Source organism: Dermacentor silvarum, chromosome 1, assembly GCF_013339745.2.
Source record: "Dermacentor silvarum isolate Dsil-2018 chromosome 1, BIME_Dsil_1.4, whole genome shotgun sequence".
NCBI lineage: Eukaryota > Metazoa > Arthropoda > Arachnida > Ixodida > Ixodidae > Dermacentor > Dermacentor silvarum.
This window is the reverse complement of record NC_051154.1, coordinates 447,424,440-447,447,031: the sequence shown is the minus strand read 5'-3', so window position 1 is coordinate 447,447,031 and position 22,592 is coordinate 447,424,440. Positions and strand designations below refer to the sequence as shown.

Genomic DNA, 22,592 nt, shown 5'->3' with positions numbered 1-22,592 from the left:
TGCCTTTTACTGTCTGGTACAGCCATGTCTGAGACGTCCGAATTATCAGGCATCTCTGAAAAATTGTTCGTTGACTCTACCCTAATTGTTTCTAAAAGTAAAGTCTTCTAGAAATCTTGTAAAAATACATGATGCACTTGCATGGTGAACTCGTTTGCAAAAGCCTTTCTTGAATTTCATGCAGGTTAAGTTTTCCTTGGAATGATGTTTGACTGATCTCTGTGCTGTTCTCACGCTAGGCCTCAGCTTGCCTTTGTCGTCGTGACCAAGAGGATTGCTGCCCGTTTCTTCAGCATGGACAACAGGGGTGGTGGATACCAGAACCCTCCCCCAGGAACTGTCATTGACAACAACGTCACCAGGCCTGAACGGTAAGTCTTCTGCTCATCTTTGTACAGTAAAACCTCGGTGATACGAATCTCGCGGGGTCGCGTGAAATATTCGTATCACCCGAAATTCGTATCATCAAAACATACAAGATATCAAGAAAAATGGATTTATTTTTAACCAGAAAAGATTTCTAATAATTGAATCCTAATCATACCTTCCTCGCTGCTGCGTTTTCCCGGCTGCTACGTCACGTTTTCGCGGTCCCGACCTAAATCCCATTGACTTCCATGTACCGTAAAAACCCGCGTATAATACGGACCCGCATATAATACGACGTGTTATTTGGGGATAGCAATAACGAAAAAAAATGTTTTCACCCGCATATAATGTGAGCGAGGAAAACCCACAGAAAGCATTGAGAATCTAATCTTGTTAACTCGGAACACGCTTAATTTGAACTGACGCTGTGGTCCCGTCAAACTTATGTGTATTGCTATGGGCGAAAATGCCCAGTAATTCGAACACGAAAGCATTTGCGACGGTTAATTCGAACATACGGCGCACCGACAATGCCCTCAGCAGCGCTCCAAATCACTCGGTGGCGCCTCCGACCGGCATTGCTCCGACACCGCCATAGAGCAAAAGCTTAGGATAGACCCCTCAACGCCACGTGGAGAAAAAAATAATGTGCGGCGGCAATTTCACTCTCAAATAGCAAGGTCGCCGTTTCACAGTCGCACGGGAACACGCTTGTACGAGCCGACGTCTCGGCCAACTTCCCGACAACGGCAGAAAACGAAACTTCAGGGAAATGGCTAAGTTGGCGCCGCGCCGACGGGAGCGGCGGCGCGCGCGCGCGGAGCCAGTCGAAGGTGGGGGAGCTACGAGGAAGTTGAGAGGGATGGCGAGGGGAGCCACTGCCACCGAAGCAACGGCGTTGCCAAGGCCAAATGCGCGTATCTGCCGCCGTTGCACCTTTGCAACTGGGATCTCATCCCAGCCGTGAGCGCTGCCCCCGGTGACGCCGAAGGGCCGCCCTGCGGCGTAATTTCCAATGGCCTCGGCAGCTAAAATAACTTTCCTATAGGCACCGGGCGGCCGTTGTAAGGTGCCACCGGCGCGCCGGCGATATGCTGGCGAACAGCGCCGCGAACGGCACCTAACAAAGCACTGGCATGTGAAGCAGACAACGGGACGAAGGCGCTCGGTGCTTCCAGTGATTTGGCACTGCGGGTTATAAGGGCTGACGCACCGGAAAACGCATTTACGCATGTCTTCTTTTGAGAAAGGTCGTCACTTGTGCGAGGCAGATCACATTCGTGGCATCAAGTAGTATATAAAGCAGAAAACGAGTGCAAATTGCGATGCAAATGCATACGCGAACGGAGCTCACCGCGGCAAGCTAAGACGTGGAACTCCAGCAGTTATGTTCCAGATGTTATTTTGCTGTGCGCGTTAACATTCTCGCGTATTTAATCATGTAAATAGGCGAAGAACACAACAATTATGGACAGAAAAAAAAGGAGACATACGTCTTCCTTATTCTGTTTCTTGGGCTGGTTCGCTGATCGCACATGTGTCGGTCGTTCTCTGTCCGTTGTAGCTCTTTTATCTTTGCAATGCTTCCCCATTCTTAATTGCTTATAAATTAGCCCAATCTTCAGTCACGGCACATTTTATGTAGCTTATCGCGACGGGAGCCGTCGGTGGCGGCGAATGTGAACACGCCACTGAGTTGGCGTTCGCCTTCGATGCACAGCACAGTCATTTGCCGGACTCAACCAGAGTTGGGAATAGCTAGGAAGGAAAATGTACATTAAAAGGAAGACTGATACACTGATAAGACGGCAAAATGACTACAAATCTGAGTGTTTGCCTTCGGTGCCCAAGCTCCGGTGGCCATTACACTGTGGAGGCGAAGACACGCAAGTGGGACACGAAGCTCTTGCGTATGAACGGCTCTCTTATTAACGTTAGAACTAGACCATAGCAAATCAGCGTCGGAAATGTACAGTGCCCAGCGATTGAAGCGCTGGCAGCGCGCGGCTGCCGCCGTTTTTTTTTTTTCTTTTCAAACCACAGGTGAGCGCCGTGGGACCAAATGCAGTCATAATGCGTTACGAAGGTTTTCGCTTTCCCTCTACACCACAATGCATCAGTTTGGTGTCCCCAGCGCTTACAGTCAGTGCAAAAAGCGCTGGCGACCATGCGATTCGAGTATCGCGTTTCAATTGCTGAGCACTGAACGCGCTGTTGCCTACAGACCGCACATATACAGACTTTCCGCCTGAAAAACGCGATGCCGCGATGAACAACGATTGAATTGAATGGCGTAACCAGCTTCAGTCATGTTTCAGTAACTGTTGGTGCACCCAAAAACGCAACATGTTTGATCAGACTTTGTTTCACGGCAGCGCCTGCTGTGCGCGGCCCGGCCGCCACATGCCATTACTTTCACGGCGCAGCCGCATGAATGCGCCACCGGTCCAAATTCATCCCGCGCCCGGTGCCTATTAAAGGCAGCTGGGTAGTACTTTCGTGGTCCCGACATCGTGCGAGATAGACTAGCGAACGTGCTGATTCTTAGCGTGGTCAAAATGGCGCCCGTTGAAAGCAGCAGCAGCCTACCGACGCCTTCGCAAGATGACGCATACTCCGCTACGAGTCTTGATGATGATAGCAGTGAGCAAAAACGAACCCGAAACTGTGAATTTTACGCTGAAAACATTGGGATCAGCATATAATACGAGGCAGAAATTTTAAATGGTAAAATTTAGAAAAAACCTCGTATTATACGCAGGTTTTTATGGTATAGTCGAATGTCGATAATTCGAACTCGCAGGGGCCCAAAAATTTGTTCGAATTAAAAGAAGGACTTATTTTTGAAGTATTCGTGCACCATAGCACGACGTACGAACGGTGCGATTCATGAAATATCGCGGCGCGCAAGCACATATCGAGCGAGGGCCACGAAACTGCCCGCGCTTGCTTCGCGATAACAGCAGAAAACGAAACTTCAGGGAGCGGGTGGCGCTGGCAAGAGCGAGATTGTGGTTGTGAAGAGGCGACACGGTGACGGGCGCGTGCAGGGACCGTCGCAGGTGAGGGAGGACGGCGGCAAGGAAGCAGATTTGGCCTTGGAAACTGTCGCTTCGGTGGCTCCCCACGCCCTTCCTCTCGACACTCTCTTAGCCTCCACACCTTCGACTGTCTCCGTGCGCGTCCGCCGCTCCCGCCGGCCCGGCGCCGCTTAGCCCGCTCCATGAAGTTTCGGTTTCTGCCGTTGAAGCGAGAGTTGACCGAACTGGGCCTCTGCCGTTGCTTCCCTCTGCGCTGCAGCCACAGCGTTGGCTGAGACGTCGGCACGTACACGCGTGTTCCAGCGCCACGTAGAAACGGCGACCTTGGCGTGACGCCGCAGTTCTTTTTTTTTTCCTCCGCGTGGCGTTGAGGGTCTCGCCTAAGCTTTTGCTCTCTGATGGTGTCAGAGCAATGCCGGTCAGAGGCGCTGCCACGTGATTTTGCGCGCTGCTGAGAGCATCGTCGGTGCGCGGTGTAAGTTGCAACAAGCGACCGGCATACGACGCACCCGCACGGGTGCCGTTACTGCCGTATCCTGAAAGCGATCTGCGACGTGCGCATAGTGCGCGCCCGCACGGACCTTATCGTCAAAATGGTCTGCGATGTTGACAAAGGGCGCCTAGTGCCAGTAGCTTCGTATGTGCTTTGCTTTCGACGTTTAGTTCGCGTTGAAGCGAGAGACAGCACAAAGGTCAATTTGCTCGCTGCTGCTGCTGCGTTTCCGTTGCTTGACCTTTCGGGCGAAACTGCGGCTTTTTTTTTTCTTTTTTTTTTCGTGGTCCCTTGAAAAACGTATCAACGGGACGTTTTCTTCTTGTCCAAATCGTCAATCATCGCCTTCTGAAAGGCGTATAAGTGCGCGCACGTGATCTTGGGAATGTTTTCGCACGCCACTGAACGCCTGAGCAAGTCGAGTGCAGGGAGCGTTTTGGCCGTCGGGGCTGCGCCGCAGTCGTCATTGCAGCATTGGTCCTTGTCTAATTTCTCGCTAAGCATCGGCTAGGTTGTGATGTGGTTCGATCCGCTCGACGTGGGGACCAATGAGAGACTGCGCAGCTGCGTGACGTAGTCGGTTGCTTAGCGACTATGGATCCCACCCAGATCACGCTGTGTCAGCTTGTCTGTGCCGTGGCCCCGCTGGCTCCGCCGCCGCCGCTGTTGCTCAAGCGTTCGTATGATCCGTAGCGGCCCGGCAACACGTTCGGAACAGCCGATTTTTTTCGTATTGTGAGCAATGTATTTCGGCCGGGGAATGTTACGAATTCGTATCACACCAAAATTCGTACCAGCCGGGTTCGTATCATCGGGGTTTTACTGTATATATAAACGGTGATCCTCTTAATTGTAAGATAACTGTAATGCTGATTGCACCAAATGTTGCTGCACTGAGCAGCAAGGCAACTTTCAGCTCAGTGCTGAAGCTTGCCACAGTGCATGTTTTATTGCTAGTCGCCAACCGATAATGTGGACACCGGTAATTCAAACATGCCTCATTGTGTGGACAGCCTCCAGGTCCCTCCAAAAGCATGTGTGCCACCAAGTTGAGAAGAAATAGCTGTATTTTCATTTGCCAAGTTTTAATTATCGGTCAGTCCTGTACCTGCTTTTTAAAAAGGAAGCAATGGCCATAATAAATGTCTAAATTAAGTTGGTCTGTCAACATCTGTAGCTCTTGTAAGCAAGTATTACTCTTTACGCTGCTGGTTCACATTAACAAAGATTTTTGTTTTAAGACTGAATTGTCTATTTGTTGTTCATTAACTGGATTAAGAAATAACTTGCTGCTTGCACTTAACAGAGCAGTAAGTATACAAAATCTTTGCTTGTAATCTGTACCTTGCAGGTATGACTTCTATCTAATCTCCCAGAGTGTACGTCAGGGAACGGTGGCACCCACACACTTCAACGTCATCCACGACACGACAATGCTGAAGCCCGAGCACATGCAGCGGCTTTCCTACAAGCTCACCCACTTGTACTTCAACTGGCCAGTAAGCACCTGTCCTTTGTTCATTGTTAGCTTGCAAGTTAGAGCTGATTTATGTGCTGTCTTGTGTTGAGCTATTCGGTACGACACGTCGGCAAAGTTCGGGAGCAGTCACATAGAAAACTTTGCGTTAATAATGTCAGACTTGCGTTGTAACATCTGCTGCAGTAGCTCAGTGGTCATGATGTCCTGCTGCTCAAATACCTCAAGGTTGTGGGTTTGATTCTATCTCAACTGCATAGAAAATCCCCATTTTTGTGGTCGGGTTTGTGGGGGATTGAGGGAGGCGCCGGCACCATTGCGCAGGCTTCCCTCGCCTATGCCCACCCGCTCCCAACCGGTTCCAGTGGTGGCGCTCCGCATGCGGTGGTTTGCAGTCAGGGCAGGGCGCTGACGTCACTACGTGGCCGCGTTGGCTGCTAGTTACTGAGCGGGGCTCTTATCTCAGAGACGTGACTTTACCATTGCTAGTAGGTACAGCGTGGGCGTGGCACTGCGGGTCACGTGACTTCCGCTTAACACGCATTGTCATGGCAATCGTGGAGCACCTAGGTGCCTAGGGACATACAGTATCCGACCGATTTTTCGGACTCCAAAAATTCGGACTTGATGGATATTCCGGACTTCGTAAATGCACCGTCAGAGTTCCCCTACAGCTAATGCATTTTCGCGACCAATTTTTCGGACAACATGAAGCTAAACGTTCCGTTTGCTGCGACTGAGCCATGCTGCAACTCAAGAGGGATGCCATTTTGAATCTTAAGGCCACCTGGCTAGCTTCGGATCAGACGTGGATTGGCTTGAGTTGGCATAGTGGCATCCTAATCCACGCGGCGATGGTGACGCCCCTTATAACAAACGCCGATCTTGAAGGTCATGCTTTTGCCACTAGCTTGCCACGGAACGACGGTGACGCCCCTTATACCAACACCGATATTGAGGGCCATGCTTTTTCCAGTAGCTTGCGACGGAAGTGATTTTGAGAGCCGGAAGCAGGTCATGTGCAGCCAGTTTTGATGCTACCTATAAACACTAGGTGACGCTGACAATAAGCACTATCATCATCAGTTTTACTTCTGCGTCGTGGGTAGTCTTGGCACGTTTTACGTTGTAGTGCAGCAGTGATTCCTGGGCCTTTATCCCGTGCAGTGTTGCCTGTCATCACTAGCCGCCGTACACCGTGCCATCTCCATTTGAATGTGTTGCGGCCCTTCATTCAGCGCAACACCGATGTGTTTTCAACACCCTGACCCCAGCTCTTCACCCGCCTCCCCCGAATGTGTCGAAGAAGCGTGGTAAATATTCGACAATGACGCTAGAGAAAAAGGCCGCCATTATCAAACTTATGGAGCAAGGACGGATGCAGGTTGACATCGTGAAAGTTTAATGTCTCCAAGCAGACATTGTCTGATTACGTGAAGAACAAAGAGAAGATCTTGTCTGCAGTCGATCGGTCATACTGCAAAGGTAAAAAAAAAATTTCCGGAAAGGACAACATCCGATACTCGAAGAGGCCCTACAGCTGTGGCTGAGAGGTGCTGTAACAAAGAATCTCCCAGTTTCAGGCAACATACTGAAACAAAAAGCCGAGATGCTCACCTTAAAAATGGACATTCATGATTTCAACTTCACCGATGGTTGGCTCCACGGTTTAAAAAAAGGGCACGGAGTTTCCTTGAAGAAAGTTTGCGGGGAGAGCGGTGCTGTCGATCTATCCACTGTCACGGATTACCGGACAAGTAAGCTGAAGGCTATCATACCAGAGTTTGCTCCCGCAAACATTTTCAACTGTGATGAGACTAGTCTGTTTTTCAAGATGCTGCCAGACCGTTCACTTTCTTTTTCTAGCGAGGCCTGCACTGGTGGCAAGCATAGCAAAGAGCGGGTGACAGTCATGATCGGTGCAAATGCGGATGGCACCGAAAAGCTGCCTCTTCTAGTAATTGGAAAGTAAAAAAACCCACGTTGCTTTAAGGGCGCAAAGAACCTGCCTGTGTGGTATAGCGGCAATACAAAAGCCTGGATAACTCAAAGCTTGTTCGAGGATTACCTCCGCCATCTGGACCATATGTTTGAGCGCCAGAAGCAACAAGTCGCGACCTTTGTCAACAACTGCGGGGCGCACGGCGCCGTTAACAACCTGCAAGCTGTTTGACTAGAGTTCCTACCGTCGAATACTACTAGTTTGCTCCAGCCAATGGACCAAGGTGTCATTAAAAATCTCAAGGTGCACCCGGGCCCATTTACTTGGCTGCACACTCATATGTTTCGATAGCGGGAAAAGCTACTCCGTGAACCTGTTCTTGGCACTCGGCATGCTGGCAGATGCCCGTAAGGCTGTTCAGCCTTCGGCCATTGCGAATTGTTTCAGGCATGCTGGATTTTGCAACTGTGAAGAGTCCGGCCCTGGGGACACAATCGGCACCGCTGAAAACATCGACAACGGCGAGCAGCTGATTGCTGATTTGCGCAGCAGTGGAATGAACCTTCCAGCAGCTGTTACTTTCGACGAGTTTGCCGCAATCGACAACAGCATAGAGCTGTGCGCGGAGCTGACGGGCGACGAGGATGACGCATCCGGCCGCCCGCAACCATCACCGCAAGATGTTGCCAACGCTCTAGCATTGTTGTCCAATATGACGAAAACTTGACGCTTGCTCAGATGCAAGTAGACGTCATTGCAAGCAGAAGGAATTTAAAGCAAGGGAGCATCATCGACTTTTTCAGTTTAGTTCAGCTGAAATAAAGTTCAGTTTTCCAACTCACGAATTTTTCGGACTGTTCTTTTATTCGGACCATTTTTCAGTCCCCTCCAGGTCTGAAAAATTGGTCGGCTACTGTAATCGCTTAGGGACTTTTGAGGCAATGGTCTGGCATGAGACCGTCTTTTAAGGGACCACCAGTCATTTGTCCACAGGTGTGAGGACAAGCGGGTGCTAGAGAGAAAATTGCATCTGCTCTTGCACAAGCGGATACTGCTCGCGTTTGTACCCAGGTGCTGCAGTGGAAACCGCGGTGCCGGGGCACAAACTCGAGCAGTATCCGCTTGTTTACACCACCACAGTTCACCAAGATAAAATCTGTCATGCCACACCAACACTACTGCTAAGATTTCCGCCACTGGGACAAACGCTACAATAATAAAGCACGGCCGACGTGGGCCAGACACCGCCAGACATTCAACGCGCCCTGAACGATTTGCTCCCTACGCACGTAGGAGCTACGCTCAGCAAGGTCGCTGCGCCCGGTCCCGCAGATAAGAGAGCAACGCTCAGTAACTAGCAGCCAACGTGCGCCCGCGCAGCCAAGTACCTCAAAATCCCTAAGCGATTAGTATGTCTCTATGCACCTAGGAGCTCCACGATTGCCATGACAACACGTGTTAAGCGTAAGTCACGTGACCCGCAGGGCCACGCCCCCGCTGTAACTACTAGCAATTGTAAAGTCGCCGCCGGTAACGTTGGCTGCACCGGTGCGCCCTCGTTTCGCCAATGAGACGTAGTGTGCTGGCACGCATTACGTTGGACTATAAATGGCCCTTTACTCCAGCGTTGTCATCGAGCAAGATGGGTTCGTGTTTACCTGTGCGCGCGTGACACCGTAATTTATTTAGTATGCCGATGCTTACAATGTAAATTTATACGGCCGATAAAACTACTATCCTTACTTCATGCAGCCGTATACTAGTTTGCTTTCTCAATCGTTGCTTCACCTTTCGGTCGAAACTACGTTGTTTTTTTCACGGTCCCTTGAAAAACAGCGTTCTACTATCCGTGTGTTTTCTTCTTGCCGAAATCATCAACGATTGCCTTCTGGAAGGCGTAAAAGTGCGTGCACGTACTCTCACATATGTTTTCGCACGCCGATGAACACCTCAGCACGTCGAGTGCAGGGATCATTTTGGCCGTCGTGGTTGCTGGAGCGGTCCTCATCAGTCTTTCGCTCTGGTCAAAACATCAGCTAGGCTGTGATGTGGTCCGGCCCGCTCGACGTGGGGACCAATGAGAGATTGCGCAACTGCGTGACGTGGCGGGTTGCTTGGCGACTATGGATTCCGCCCTGATCCCGCTGGCTTGGCCGCTGCCGCCACTGCTGTTGCTCACACATTCTTATGATCCGCAGTGGCGCGGCAACGCGTTCGTAACAGCCGATTTTTTTTCCTATTGAGAGCAATGCATTTCGGCTGGGGAATGTTACGAATTCATATTTGTACCAGCCATGATCGTATCACCGGGGTTTTACTAATGCCCTGAGATAACAGAAACCATTTATTGAATCCATCGGCGCCAGCACTGCACTAACACCCGCGTGGCAGGGAACCAAAGAGGTCCCGTCCCGCACCAGGGCGAAAATACAGAAAGGGCCACCTATAGCACGTCATTGCGAGAGCACAGGCTCAAGCTGGGACACACCGCTAGGAAAAGCCCCGGCGGCTATGCTACTTGCTCTGGCGATAACCAATAGGTCAACTCGCGAGAGCTCGGGTAATCTCCTTGAGCTTTGGCTTTCGGCAAGTGTGGCTCGGCATGGTACGACCTCGCGCGAGCACAAGGCACCGCTCGTCGGCTTAGCGTTGGGAAAAGATCAGCACAAAGTATCCACTCCCCGCACGGGCAAAGGCACCGTGCACGAGCTCCAGTCCTACTCGCAAAGGTGTTGGCGGACGTGAGGAAAGCATGTCCTTACCTTGCACCAGTCCCGAAGGCGATTGCCATGACAACACATGTTAAGCGGAAGTCACGTGACCCACAGTGCCACGCCCCCGCTGAGCCTAGTAGCAATTGTGAAGTTGCGGCCTGGCGCCGAAATGGCTCCTGACCCATTCGCACGTCGGAGGCGACGGCGCCGTCAACCCACAATGCATCGAGCACAAAGAAAAATGCAGCCACGCCGCTTCGCCTACGTTCTCAGTTACCCGTTCGAAGCGGCGCTCGGGTTTAGGTTGGTTCTGCGCATGCTCCAAAGATAGCAGCCGGCGGCGCGTGCGTTGAAGCGGGGGTGGCATCTCAGCTGGCGCAGCGCAACTGGTGAAGCATGACTAACCGTAAATGACACTCGCCTGTGCGCCAATAACGTCACGGGCCTAAGCGCGGCAGCAGCTGCTGTCTCTCGCTTCAACGCGAACTAAACGTCGAAAGCACAGGGCATACTAAGCTATCATGCACTAGGTGCACTTGCACACGTCGCAGATCGCTTTCAAGATACGGCCATGTGATGCGGCGGCCGCACCGTATCAGCAATGTGCCGGCCGCTTGTTGCAACTTACAAGCTGGCTGCACCACTAAATTTATGTGACCACCACATTCAAACGCAACGTAAGATACAGGAAAATTAGATTAGAAGGGTAACTTCATGCATGGAAGTCAATGTAGTATTTAGGTCGGGACCGCGAAAACGCGACGTAGCAGCCGGGAAAATGCAGCAGCAAGGAAGGTGTGAATGGGGTTCCAATATTAGGAATTTTTTCTGGTAAAACTAAATTCTGTAAGGAAGATGACGAGCGTCGGCGCAGCTTCGCAGCATCAAGCGCACAGAAGAAGCTCAAGCGAGAGGACTGTGCTCGGTGCATCCTACGACCGGCTGTCGCTACGAACCTTAATAAATCTTTATAAGTGGTGGAGCCGGGCTGGGTAACGTTCCACTCTACCATCCTGGAACTTCGTTCGCGGACGCTACCCTCTGCCATGCCGGATGCCGACCAGCAGACTCTTCCATCGCCACCCGTCCCTTTCGCTGGCACCGTTTGCCAGCTGGAACCTCCCATCTTCAGCGGAACCGATGACAAGACGTTGAAGAGTGGCTGTCATCTTATGAACGGCTGAGTGTTCACAACGAATGGACTGACTCGGACAAGCTGGCTTACGTATCCTCTATCTTGGGGGCATCGCCAGTCTCTGGTTCAGGAATCGTGAGAGGGATATCCAAATGTGGTCGGCATTCAAGACGTCGATTACCGAAGTATTTGACCAACCCGCGGTCAGGATACTCCGAGCCGAGCAGCGTTTGCATACACACGCACAGGACACGGGTGAGACGTTCACCAGCTATATAGAAGACGTCCTCGATTTGTGCAGGCACGTGAATGCTGCCGTGACGGAAGCGGAAAAGATTAAGCACGTCATGAAGGGAATCGATGATGACGCGTGTAGATGCTTCTTGCCAAAGACCCGCGCACTGTTGGGGACGTTATCAGCTTGTGCCAGAGCTATGATGAATTGCGTAAGCAGCGAGCTCTGACAAGGTGACATCCCACACCTAATGCGGCGTCACTCTGCAGCCTGACCACCGGCCCCGAACAAGCCTCCCTGATAACCCAAATTAAGGATTTCATCCGAGAAGTCGCACAACAGCTATCTCTGGTGTCCATCACTCCGGAGTCTGCCAGCACTTTGCCGTCTCCTCTTCGTAAGAGGTCACGAAACTGCTACCAGCTGTTCACCAGCAGGATGCCGTGGCTACACTGTTAACTTATGCTGCGGCTGCTGCAATGGCCCCTCGCAGTGCGCCCGTACCACGTTTCCAGCAGCCTGTGCACCGCCCTCCTCCTACCGTGCCCTGGGCCAGCACTGCCGTCGCTAACCCGTGGCGTATGCCGAACAATCGCCCTATATGCTTTGCATGTAGGTATTCCGGTCAGTCGCAAGGTTCTGCCGCCGCCGATCGCAGGCATTCGATAACGATCGACGAGCATCCTATGTGCCGCACGCCCTATCCAAATGCGCCTTACGGACCCTTCGATCTTTCACCAACTCGCTCCCAGACTGATCACTGTCCTCGCTTGGAACGTTGGAACGTCCTCGCTTGGCTGTCGACACTAAAAGACCCATGCCTTGCCCACTGGGCATTGCGAATTCAGGAATATGACATCCGCGTGGTTTACCGTTCCGGGTGAAAGCACTCCAACGCTGACGCGCTATCCCGATCACCGCTTCCCTCGAAGGCCAGTCACGACTCCTGTGAGTGCAGATTGTCATCTCTGGACTTTGACACTCTCACTGCTGCACAGCGTGATGATCCCTGGACTGCATCTTAGTTCGACCTTCTATCGGATACGTCGAAAGTTCCAGCGTCACGAACGCTTCGGCGCCAAGTTCCTCATTTTGCGATTCGAGACCAGCTACTGTATCACCGCAACTATGCCCCAGAAGGACGCACATGGTTACTCGTCATTCCGCGAACCTTGTGATCAGAGATTTGCTCCTCATTCCATGTCGACGCTCAGTGTGGCCACGCGGAAGTCTTCAAGACCTACGAAAGACTTGGACACTGCTATTACTGGTGGGGAATGTACAATTTCGTTCGCAACTTCGTCCGCTCTTGTCATGAGTGCCAACACCGCAAAGCACCACCGCACAACTCCGCCGGTGAACTCCAGCCTTTACAATGCCCATCCTGACCCTTTGATCGCATGGGTATAGATCTCTACGGGCCACTTCCGTTGACTCCTACCGGCAACAGGTGGATCATCATTGCGGTAGACCACTTAACACGTTTCATACTATGCCGTTTTCTTCTTTGCATGGAGGTCCACGTGAACTTTTAAGCGACAGAGGCCGCACGTTCTTATCTGAAGTCATCGAACAACTTCTTGCTGCATGCGCTATTGTTCATCGTAAATCCAGTGCCTATCACCCACAGACTAACACTACCACGGAACGCTTCAATCGAACTCTTGGTGACATGCTCGCCATGTACGTCTCACCTGATCACTCTAATTCGGACCTAGTTCTTCCGTTTGTCACCTACGCCTACAGCACCGTGACTCAGGCCACTACCGGATTCTGACCCTTTTACCTTCTTTACGGCCGTCATCCTTCGCACACAATCGACACCATTCTGCCCTACCAGTCAGACCCATCCGAATGCCTGCCGATCTCAGAAGCAGCCAGACACGCCGAAGAATGTCACCAGCTGGCCTGCCAATTCACCTCAGACGACCAGAACCATCAAAAAGCCATTCATGACGCCCGGAACTCGACTCCCAATTTTCTCCCGGGCACCCTCGTCTTGTTAGTGCCACACCACACGCCTGGGCTTGCTTCAAAACTCCTTCCGAAGTACGACGGGCCATACCTCATTCTCGAGAGAACATCACCCGTTAATTACCTGGTTGAGCCGCTCACACCGCCGTCTGACATGCGACGTTGGAACCGTAAAGTCGTTCAGGTTCAACGCCTCAAGCCATATAAACCTTTCTATCGTCCTTCCGGACAACTAAGTCACCAGGATGGCTCCTTTATTTCCGCGGGGCCCTTGTAAGGAAGGTGACGAACGTCGGCGCAGAGTCTGCAGCATCGGCAACATCAAGCGCGCAGCAGAAGCTCGAGCGAGAGGACTGTGCTCGATGCATCCTACGACCGGCTGTCGCTACGAACCTTAATAAATCTCCTTTATAATTCATTTTTTCTTGATTTTGTGTACGATTTGATGATACGAACTTTGGGTGATACGAATATTTCACGCGTCCCCGCGAGATTTGTATCACCGAGGTTCTACTGTACTGTGTTTTTGTGTGCGTCGCCCGGTAGCCTCTTGCGGCCTCGCTCGCGTGCAGCGGTGCTGGAGGCGACGGCTGACGTCGCCCTGTGGCTCGCTAAGCTCGAACCCACGGTGGTTGGTCTCCTGTGAGACACTAAGAACCCATAGGTTGCATGAAAAAGGCAGAGAGGACAAACATTCAAACATTGTAATTGCAAAAAGAAGTACAGTCGAACCCATTTATAGACTTACACCACAGCGCTACATCACGAAAATGCGGTGGCGCTGTCGTCGGAATTTAGTTTCGCTTGGTAGGCACTCTGCCGCCGCCCGTGTCGTGCTTACCACAGCAGCCGCTGGGTATCGCGGGTGGTTGTGCGGTTCCATCTGTGAGGTCTTTATGCTATGATTTTACAATGAAAGAAACGCATTATGTGGAAGAGCTGAGTTGCGTCAAAATACGCAAGAGGCTAAAGTTTTCATAAGTTTCCTGTTGATTAAAACCGTCGCAAGCAATGCGCCGCCGCAGTAAAAAAGGAAAAGTTGTATTCTGATACCAGATCTTCCATTATGCCCAAAACATTTTATTACCGTTAAGCTTCTCTTCTATTTTGATTGGCGGGCATTAGCCAACCTATATATACGATATTATCGTTATTAGCGTGTCATTGCAATTTCTTGCCGTACTGTGGGAAAGCTAGATTAGGATTAGCCTTGAATGTAGGTAGAGCGAGCGGATGCCCCACAAAGCACGCCACATTCGAATTCGTTTTCATCTCAAATAATTGAGCCGCCAGCAGTGTAGATATCCTATCACACATTCACATACCCGGGTAGCACGGTCACAGCTGCGTTTATTGCAGTGTGGATGTCATAAACGTGCCTAAATTTTTCAAATAAATTTCGAGCGTGAATCAAAATGTACAGTGTTAGTACAGAGTTGGAGCGATCGGACGGCCACATACAACAGCTAGCTCGCATTACGCGGGCCTACACAGGCGGCGTCGCCGTAGGGCCGGTACCTCACTGGTCCCATCACCGAGGCGATCGCTTCTATATCACCGCTCACGGCAACATAGAAATCGGCTACAGCTTGCGTAATAGAAAAAATATCTCGAATTTGCACGTGTTTCGTAAAGGAGCGCCCAGTACTAAACCACTGGCGCGATCAGGAGCAACAATACGACGGCATTTCGTCTCGCAGACGGAAACCAAGCACCGGTCGTCTCAGCGAGGCGGCTCAGCTGGCTTGCAAGTACTACATTTCGTTTGCTATTCGCACCAACGACACCGACAAAACCAATTCATTTATGCCCACGTTAATCGTATTGTCAAAAATCAGCGCACTATGATGAGCAGCAGGCCAGGTCACAAGCGTAGTCAGCCATCACTGCGGCGGTCAGCGAGCTAGGCCTAGCATCTCGTTTGGCTGTATCCCGATGGGGGCGAAGTGTAAGAACATGCACTGGGTCTCCCCATTAAAGAACCACACGTAGTCAAACATAATCCGGCGCCCCAACTATGGTGTGCTTCGTAATGAAATCCTGGTTTTAGCCCCCCACCCCATTAAAATAAATGCGCCACCCGCGTGTGCAAGCGGTGACGGCGAACGTGGGCGGAGCCTATGCGACGTCGCTATAGGGCCTAAAATATATTGACGGTGCCTACCGCTGTTTGCAAACATGGTGTAGGTCTATAGCATTACTGGTTTTAACTATACAGTCAAACCAGTTTATAACGAACTCGATAGTTCCACGAAAAGTGGTCGTTATAACAGTAGTTCGTTATATATGGACTTGCCCTTAGAAACGCTCATAAATTAGCTGCTCTGTAGCTGGTGTCAGCAGTTGCAGTTCGGCATTACTTTGGGCCTAAAACTAGATTTTCAGTGTCAGTTTTGTTTCAGATGTGTTCTTGCACCTAGCTCCAAACTTCCATTATAAACATCATCTAAAGAGCGAAATCCAACGTCGTGTAGCTCTTTCAAAACGGTGCCTGGTTCCGATCACCTGCCGTTTTGAAACTGAAAGTGCTGCCGCCTTTTTTTTATTCGAGAGCTTGATACATTTTGCTACCAGCAGGACCTATTCTGCACATGAGAGCGAAGCGTTCTAGTTGGCCGGTAGTGTAAACTTCGGAAGCTACTGCAGGCATGCTGCCATTCTGCAAAGGTCTCAGACATCGTGGTCTCAGCATTACGACTGCACAACGGTCGCACAAGATCTGTAAATTACATTATCTATGCCGCTTTGGGCGAAAGAAAATTTAAAAATTAGATTTTCCAAAGGTAAAATGTCACCGCGAACCATTATCAGCAATCGGCAACAGTAAAACGAAGCGCCGTCAAACCGTGATCTCCTGATAATGGCTTATAGTAACCGCTGGCTCTTTGCAACATTGCATGGCGGCAACGTGTGGTGCAGCATTCTCGTCAACTTGGGCCGCGTAGAGCTGTGTCAACAGAAACGCTTCAGTGGCCATTGTTCCCATGGTGGAGAGACATGGTCGTGCCAAATCATTGGAACAGGCGTAATGCACATGGTGCCACGTGCAAAATTTTCTAATAACAAGTGACGCCTTCGTGGCATCCGACATCACACCAGCGCACACCCCGCGTCGTGCTGTTTATGCTGTGCCATATATTATGCTGTGCCATATATTATGCTGTGCGTGGCACGTCTCCTCCATGGAGGTATGCCTTGAAAACGCGTGACCTTATTTGCGGGTTCCGAAATCCGCACAAGGCAGTTGCTTGCACGCTCATCTCGAAGGCCATATCATCATTGCAGTTACCAGCGTGCGCCCAGTTTGATCTCGCTTCCGAGCTTCCGCACTTTGTGTGCCCACTTTTTACCGTGACTGAGTTCAAAGCTTTAGTTGTAGCAGTACAGCGATTTTAAAAGACGTTCGTTATATCTGGAAGCAGTTTCTATGAGGAGGGTCGGAAATCGTAAATGCACAGAAATGTCGTGATAACCGATAGATCATTCTGTCGGGGATCGTTATAAGTTGGTTCGACTGTACTTAGAAGTAACAAAGAGAGCAGCTGCTGCACTGTAATTCAGTGTGTGTTCTATGGTCAAATAAACTGCTTACTGCAATGTTCCACAATTAAATCTTGCCACTGGGTGTCTGCTACATGAAGGAAAGGAACACGAAATCCAGGAAATGTAAAAAAACACGTCAGCCGCTTTGGCTCACCCACCTTTGTGCAATGCCCCCACACGGCGTGCCTTCGTCTCTCCCCTCTTGTCTTCCATTCCTCGCAACTTTTGCGAGATGGTGGGAGAGAGACAGGAGAGGGGTGCACGAGGCGAGGGATCTGATGCAACAGTGTGCCGTTTGGGGTGCACGGCACAAAGGTGGGTAGAACAAAGCGGGTAAAGTCTTTACTGCACCATTCAATACAAGAACGAGTCTGCAAATTTGCCTGGTGTCCAGAGAGCATCAACCTCATTGATCACAGCCTGTGTGTGATCTAGGCCAGAAAATGAAGCCAGTAGAAGCAGCATCAGAGGATGAAAAGTGCGCAGAGACTTCTCTAACTATACTGTGAGGTCATTTTAAACCTGTAAATGTGCACACAATGATGTTCAAGGGTTGTTTTCTCAAAATAATTTTTTGCTTTGTGTGGTTGTTCGCACCAGCAATATCCTGGTATCTGCTTATTTGATCTCCATCATTTTTTTAAATATTATTTCTGAGGGCAAGAAAAAAGTTTTTTCAAACACATTGTGTCAGGAATACAAATTTGACAAACGCAAGTCTAAATCAACACTAACTTCAATGCTATGCTAAAGCTTTTCTGCAAAGAAATTTAGAAAAAGGGCACTGTCATGATCATAATGAATTTCAGTGCCAGAACATTTTGCAAATTCTGTGGACCTTGTCTTGGAGACCCATGTGAAATATTTTGATACTATGCTCCTGTAGCTAGAGAACTAGCATGCACAGCTCCGCAATACTTCGCGCTTTTTAAATGTTCGTGCTATGAACCTACCTGAAAATTTCAATTGTATATCTCAAGAAACAAACGTTGCTGTTTAATGTAGTACAGCAGCACTACCAGGCTTTATTTTAGTTATATAATGCAGTCCTATAAAGAGTGCTGTGGGAAGGAATGCAACGTAGAAGGTGGTGCGAGAGTGGAGCAGGTGCATCACTTGTTAACTTCTGGAGGGGAGGATGTACACCTCCACCTGTGCTCGTCGTTATTGGTGGAGACATCACATGAAATGCATAGGTGCGCGAGTCACCAAGCATCATGCCACTCTCTTCATGGTTGTGTTGTGCGCTTCTCCTTGCTTCATGCTTTAGGTGGTTTATGCAATGTCCTACTTAAGAAGATACTCCTGCTAAGGTAGACGGGACATTGCATGTGGAAGCCTCAACTAAACAATATTTCAACTGATCTCAAGCAAACTAACACTGTCTTTAAAATTATTGTTAGTATATATCACAATTTCGTTCTTTTCTCACTTAAGGCTTGCAGTAAGAGTGGTCATTTGGCTGTCACAGATGCATGATTTGATATTACTTTTATTTCACTTTTGTGTCCTGTACGCTAAATAAAAAAAGTTTCATAATGCACCTTCTTTCTTTCCCACAGGGCACAATCCGCGTCCCTGCCCCATGCCAGTATGCCCACAAACTGGCTTTTCTGGCTGGTCAGAGTCTTCACGCCGAGCCGCACAAGGATCTGGCGACCACACTTTTCTACTTATAAATGCCATGCGCATCCCCAAGGTCTCCATCACTGCCAAGTCACGACAGCGGTCGCCATCTACAGCAAAAGTTGTGCATTATCTTAAATTCTCACCTCACATTTATTTCATTAGAAAAAGCTAAATGCAAAACTCGATTTTCACATAACCTAGACTACCTTGTTTCCTAGTTTTCGACATACCTTAACCACAGGTTGGGATCAAATTGTTGGATGAAAACTTGCAGTTCTTTTTTATTCAAATGGGCATTTGGATACCAATCAGCTTGATATCTTGCAGTTTGTGGTTCTATGGCAGAACACACTATCTCTCATTTCGTCGGTGGGGACAATACTCCTGCCACTTATTCTTATTTTGATAGTTCAGTGCCAGTGATGTTTATTTAGCACATTGTAGATACAATCTATCTTTTCGTTTCTTTTGCCAAAGGAAGGCATAATTTTGGCAGAAGTGAAGTGCCTTGCATATTATCAATACACTGTTAAAAGTTCATAACATATGAATTGTTCTTTTCTATATGGCTCGCTTTGTTGTTACTCCCAGTGAATGTTGCTTGTACTAGTTGCCTGTATTACATGGCAACGAAAGTGCACCCACTATGTTGTGTATGGCCTGGATTAGTACATGCATCAGGATATTTGCTAATGGCATCTGGAAGTTAAGGACTGCTGATTCTTTACTTGATCGCCGATTTGTTCCTAGACACAGTTGAACTCACTAACAATACTGTTTTTAAAAATATATTGAACACAGTCAAACCTCGATCTAACTAAATTCACGATGTAATGAACTATTTTCATTTCCCAATGTTAGTTCCATTAGAAACCATGTATTTCTTTACATAATTTAATAAAGTGATTTCGTGACACGGTTTTGATTAAAGAAGTTTTTTGGCCATTTCAAGCATGTACTTGGAGGCCGTATGGCTGGAAAATGTAGCACAAAAAAAGAAAAAGGTCGGCCAAGGAAAAGGTTGTTTGCAAGCATCCTTCCTCATGAAAAGCTTGTACAGCAAAAATGTCAAAGTGCATGCACCTATCGTCCTACTTCCCCTAACGCACGCCTCCTCTGTGCCCTTGCTGTCGTTGCTCATGGCTGTCCTTATGCAGGCCATGCTCTGTATCTGGGAGCTAATCTTTGGCAAGTGCAACAGTTGCGCCAAGATAGTTGGTGCCTTAATGCGCATTTTGTTCCTGCATGTCTAGCATTGGCAGTCGCGTAATCTCAAGTTTCAGAGATGGGGCACAGTGCGAAGCTTTCACTCGCGGCAAGTGTTCATGGCCATCAAGTGACATCTTTTCCTGAGCGCGCGACACTGATAAATCTACGAACCTTACTTTGTGTAGTGTGGGGTGTCACTCGTGCACTTGGGACAAAGTAACAAAAAAATAGTGCGAACAGTCAAAAGGACATTTATTGCACCTTTCGTACACCAATGCTTGCTAGCCGAATTACTACGCTGATGGGCGCACGCCAAATCAAGAAAGTCCCGACTCACCGCGACCGGATAGCAAGTGAATATGTTTGCCCGCATGCTAGACAACAACGCCTAGTCGTTCACGTGTATGGTCATGTGTTCTAATGATCCGTGTTCATCCATTCCGGTGTCATGCTCCTAAGTCTTCTCGGGACGGTGCCACGAAGCGGGTCGGAGCATGCGTGTAGCATCCACGATGCTTGCCGATCCCACGTTAACCACGTCTAGAGTGTACTAGAATACCATTACAGCGCTACACCTGCACCATCTCCCCCAATATGCCGCAACCACACCCACCACCACCGCTGTAAAGCCACGAGGCAAAGCCGGACTATGGCAGACGCGGTGCAAACAGCATCAAGGGACGCGTGAGAGTCTCACATCCCCTCAGTAGTTGTCTCTTTGGTATCGCCATCAATGCACCTCCTTTCTGGTGAAACTGTGACATTTTTTTCTGAGACAAATATCTGTATTCTCTTGCACTTTTGTTTTTAATTTGAGGGTGCCATCAGATGACAGCTACATGCACTAAGTGCGGTAACCCATGGTGTCCAAGATTTATATATGTATAGTTTATATAGGTGTTTTGTGGCCGCGCGACGCAGCACTCTAATCTGACTTCATGAGCCACGCCGATGCATTGCTTTCGGCGTGATCTACACTGCTTGCGCTGGTGCTCATAACCATGCTATTGGCCCTACCTTCTTGCAATTTGTTTATAACCGATTACTGACGGGATACTATCCACCAGGAAGGTTACGGGGAATTCATGAAGAGATTTTTACTGCTGAAACTTCAGTCTCAAATTAATGAAATTTGTGATTGAATCATTTTTTTTTCCGGTGTATCGAGGTTTGACTGTATAACTATGATCAGCCGCTGCACCACAAATGTGTCCTCTACCGCATGGGTTCTCAAAGTGGGTTCTTCTCGGGGTTCTGCGAGCCACTGATAAATTTTCCCTGGTTCTGTGCTCGCCAAGTGGCTAAGACACCGAACGCGAGGAGCGCTCAATCCAGAGAACCTCCATTACCCATTCCTGAGTGTCAAAAAGCACCATCCCAGTGCGTAACAGAAACGTGCGAACTGCGCAATAAATCCTCCAGCAGCTTGTAGCCACCCAGCCTTTGAAAACTGGCCGTGCGCGTAAGTTTTTGCACTTAAATCTTGGTCGCCATAACTTACTAGCATGCGCAGTTCTCCCATTTTTAGATCGGGGGCCAATAGCCTGCGCGCTGATGTACTCGTCGGCAGATAACAAAATAAATGCGTGACGAAAAAGAGCAAAAACAGCAAGCGTCGAACCGACGCGGCGGAGTCCGCATCTGTCCGCATTGTCATTTGTCGTCAGCCGAAATCGTACGTGAAACATGTCTGACAGCAATGCCGGAACGCTTTGTGTAATTGTGCCCTTAAAGCCTGTCTTGCGTTTATCGCCGCGTATAACATCACCATCCATGATCGTGTCGATTAGAAAGCCTACATGCAACGCTCCCTAGCATTGATAGCCACCATGGTTTCGTCTGCAGCGACCCGCCGGGGTAGCTCAGTCAGCTAAGGCGTTGCGCTGCTGAGCACGAGGGCGCGGGATCGAATCCCGGCCCCGGCGGCCGCATTTCGATGGAGGCGAAATGCAAAAACGCCCATGTGCTTGCGTTGTAGTGCACGTTAAAGAACCCCAGGTGGTCAAAATTAATCCGGAGCCCTCCACTACGGCGTGCCTCATAATCAGAACTGGTTTTGGCACGTAAAACCCCAGAAAGAAGGTTTCGTCTGCAGCGGTTGCGGCAAACTCTAGTTTTGTTTTGACTTGGTGCGTGCGACGGCTGCGTCTTGAAAACTGTGTAGTCGCCATCCATGATCGCGTCGATAGCGACCGCGGTTTCGTGCGTGCATAGGCCGCCTGCCTTCAGAACCGCAAGGTCGCCATATTGATCGGGTTGATAGCGGCCGCGGTTTCGTCTGCAGCGGTTGCGGCACTTTTGCACTTTGATTCAGTGCAAAGCTGTTGGAAGATGAAGCACACCGGCTACATCCGGTGTGCTGACAACATTCGGGCTGACAACAGACCTGACAACATTCGGGCCCATTTCCCTTGCATCGAACCTAGTCAAAATAGAAAACGTAATCCATGTCCTGCTCGATAAATTCACTTCTTCCAAGGCATCTTTTCAAATCAGCTTAACTGGTCTTTCGCTCTCCATCTCGCTCATTACACCCCAATATTTCTTGCAGAATTTCTGGCCATTCTAGCCATTAGAAAATTGGGTCCTCAGGCATCGAAAGTAATAATTGTTACCAATGTGCTGTCGGTTTGTGCACATTTATTTTCTACTAATCGGTCACACCTACTGAGTATATTTTCGACTCTTGTTCTGGACAATTTGTCTGAAGTCTGCTTTGTCTGGGTGCCCGGTCATAGTGGAATTTCTTTAAATGAATGGGCTGACTCGCTCGCATCATCGTCACTAAATGATCCTGTCTTGTATTCTTCCTGATTGCGCTTTTATAACAG

General features: G+C 49.5%; 1 protein-coding gene across 1 annotated transcript in view; it reads left to right on the top strand.

Moving 5' to 3' along the window:
• LOC119437751 (piwi-like protein Siwi) overlaps window positions 1–18,640 on the top strand; it is a 53,026-nt gene extending 34,386 nt beyond the window's left edge. The window contains exons 17-19 of the mRNA XM_049660842.1: window positions 240–371; window positions 5,255–5,402; window positions 18,486–18,640. Of these exons, the coding sequence (XP_049516799.1) occupies window positions 240–371; window positions 5,255–5,402; window positions 18,486–18,602 (397 nt within the window). The 3' untranslated portion in view covers window positions 18,603–18,640. The remainder of the gene's footprint in view (window positions 1–239; window positions 372–5,254; window positions 5,403–18,485) is intronic.
• Window positions 18,641–22,592: the final 3,952 nt, after the last annotated feature.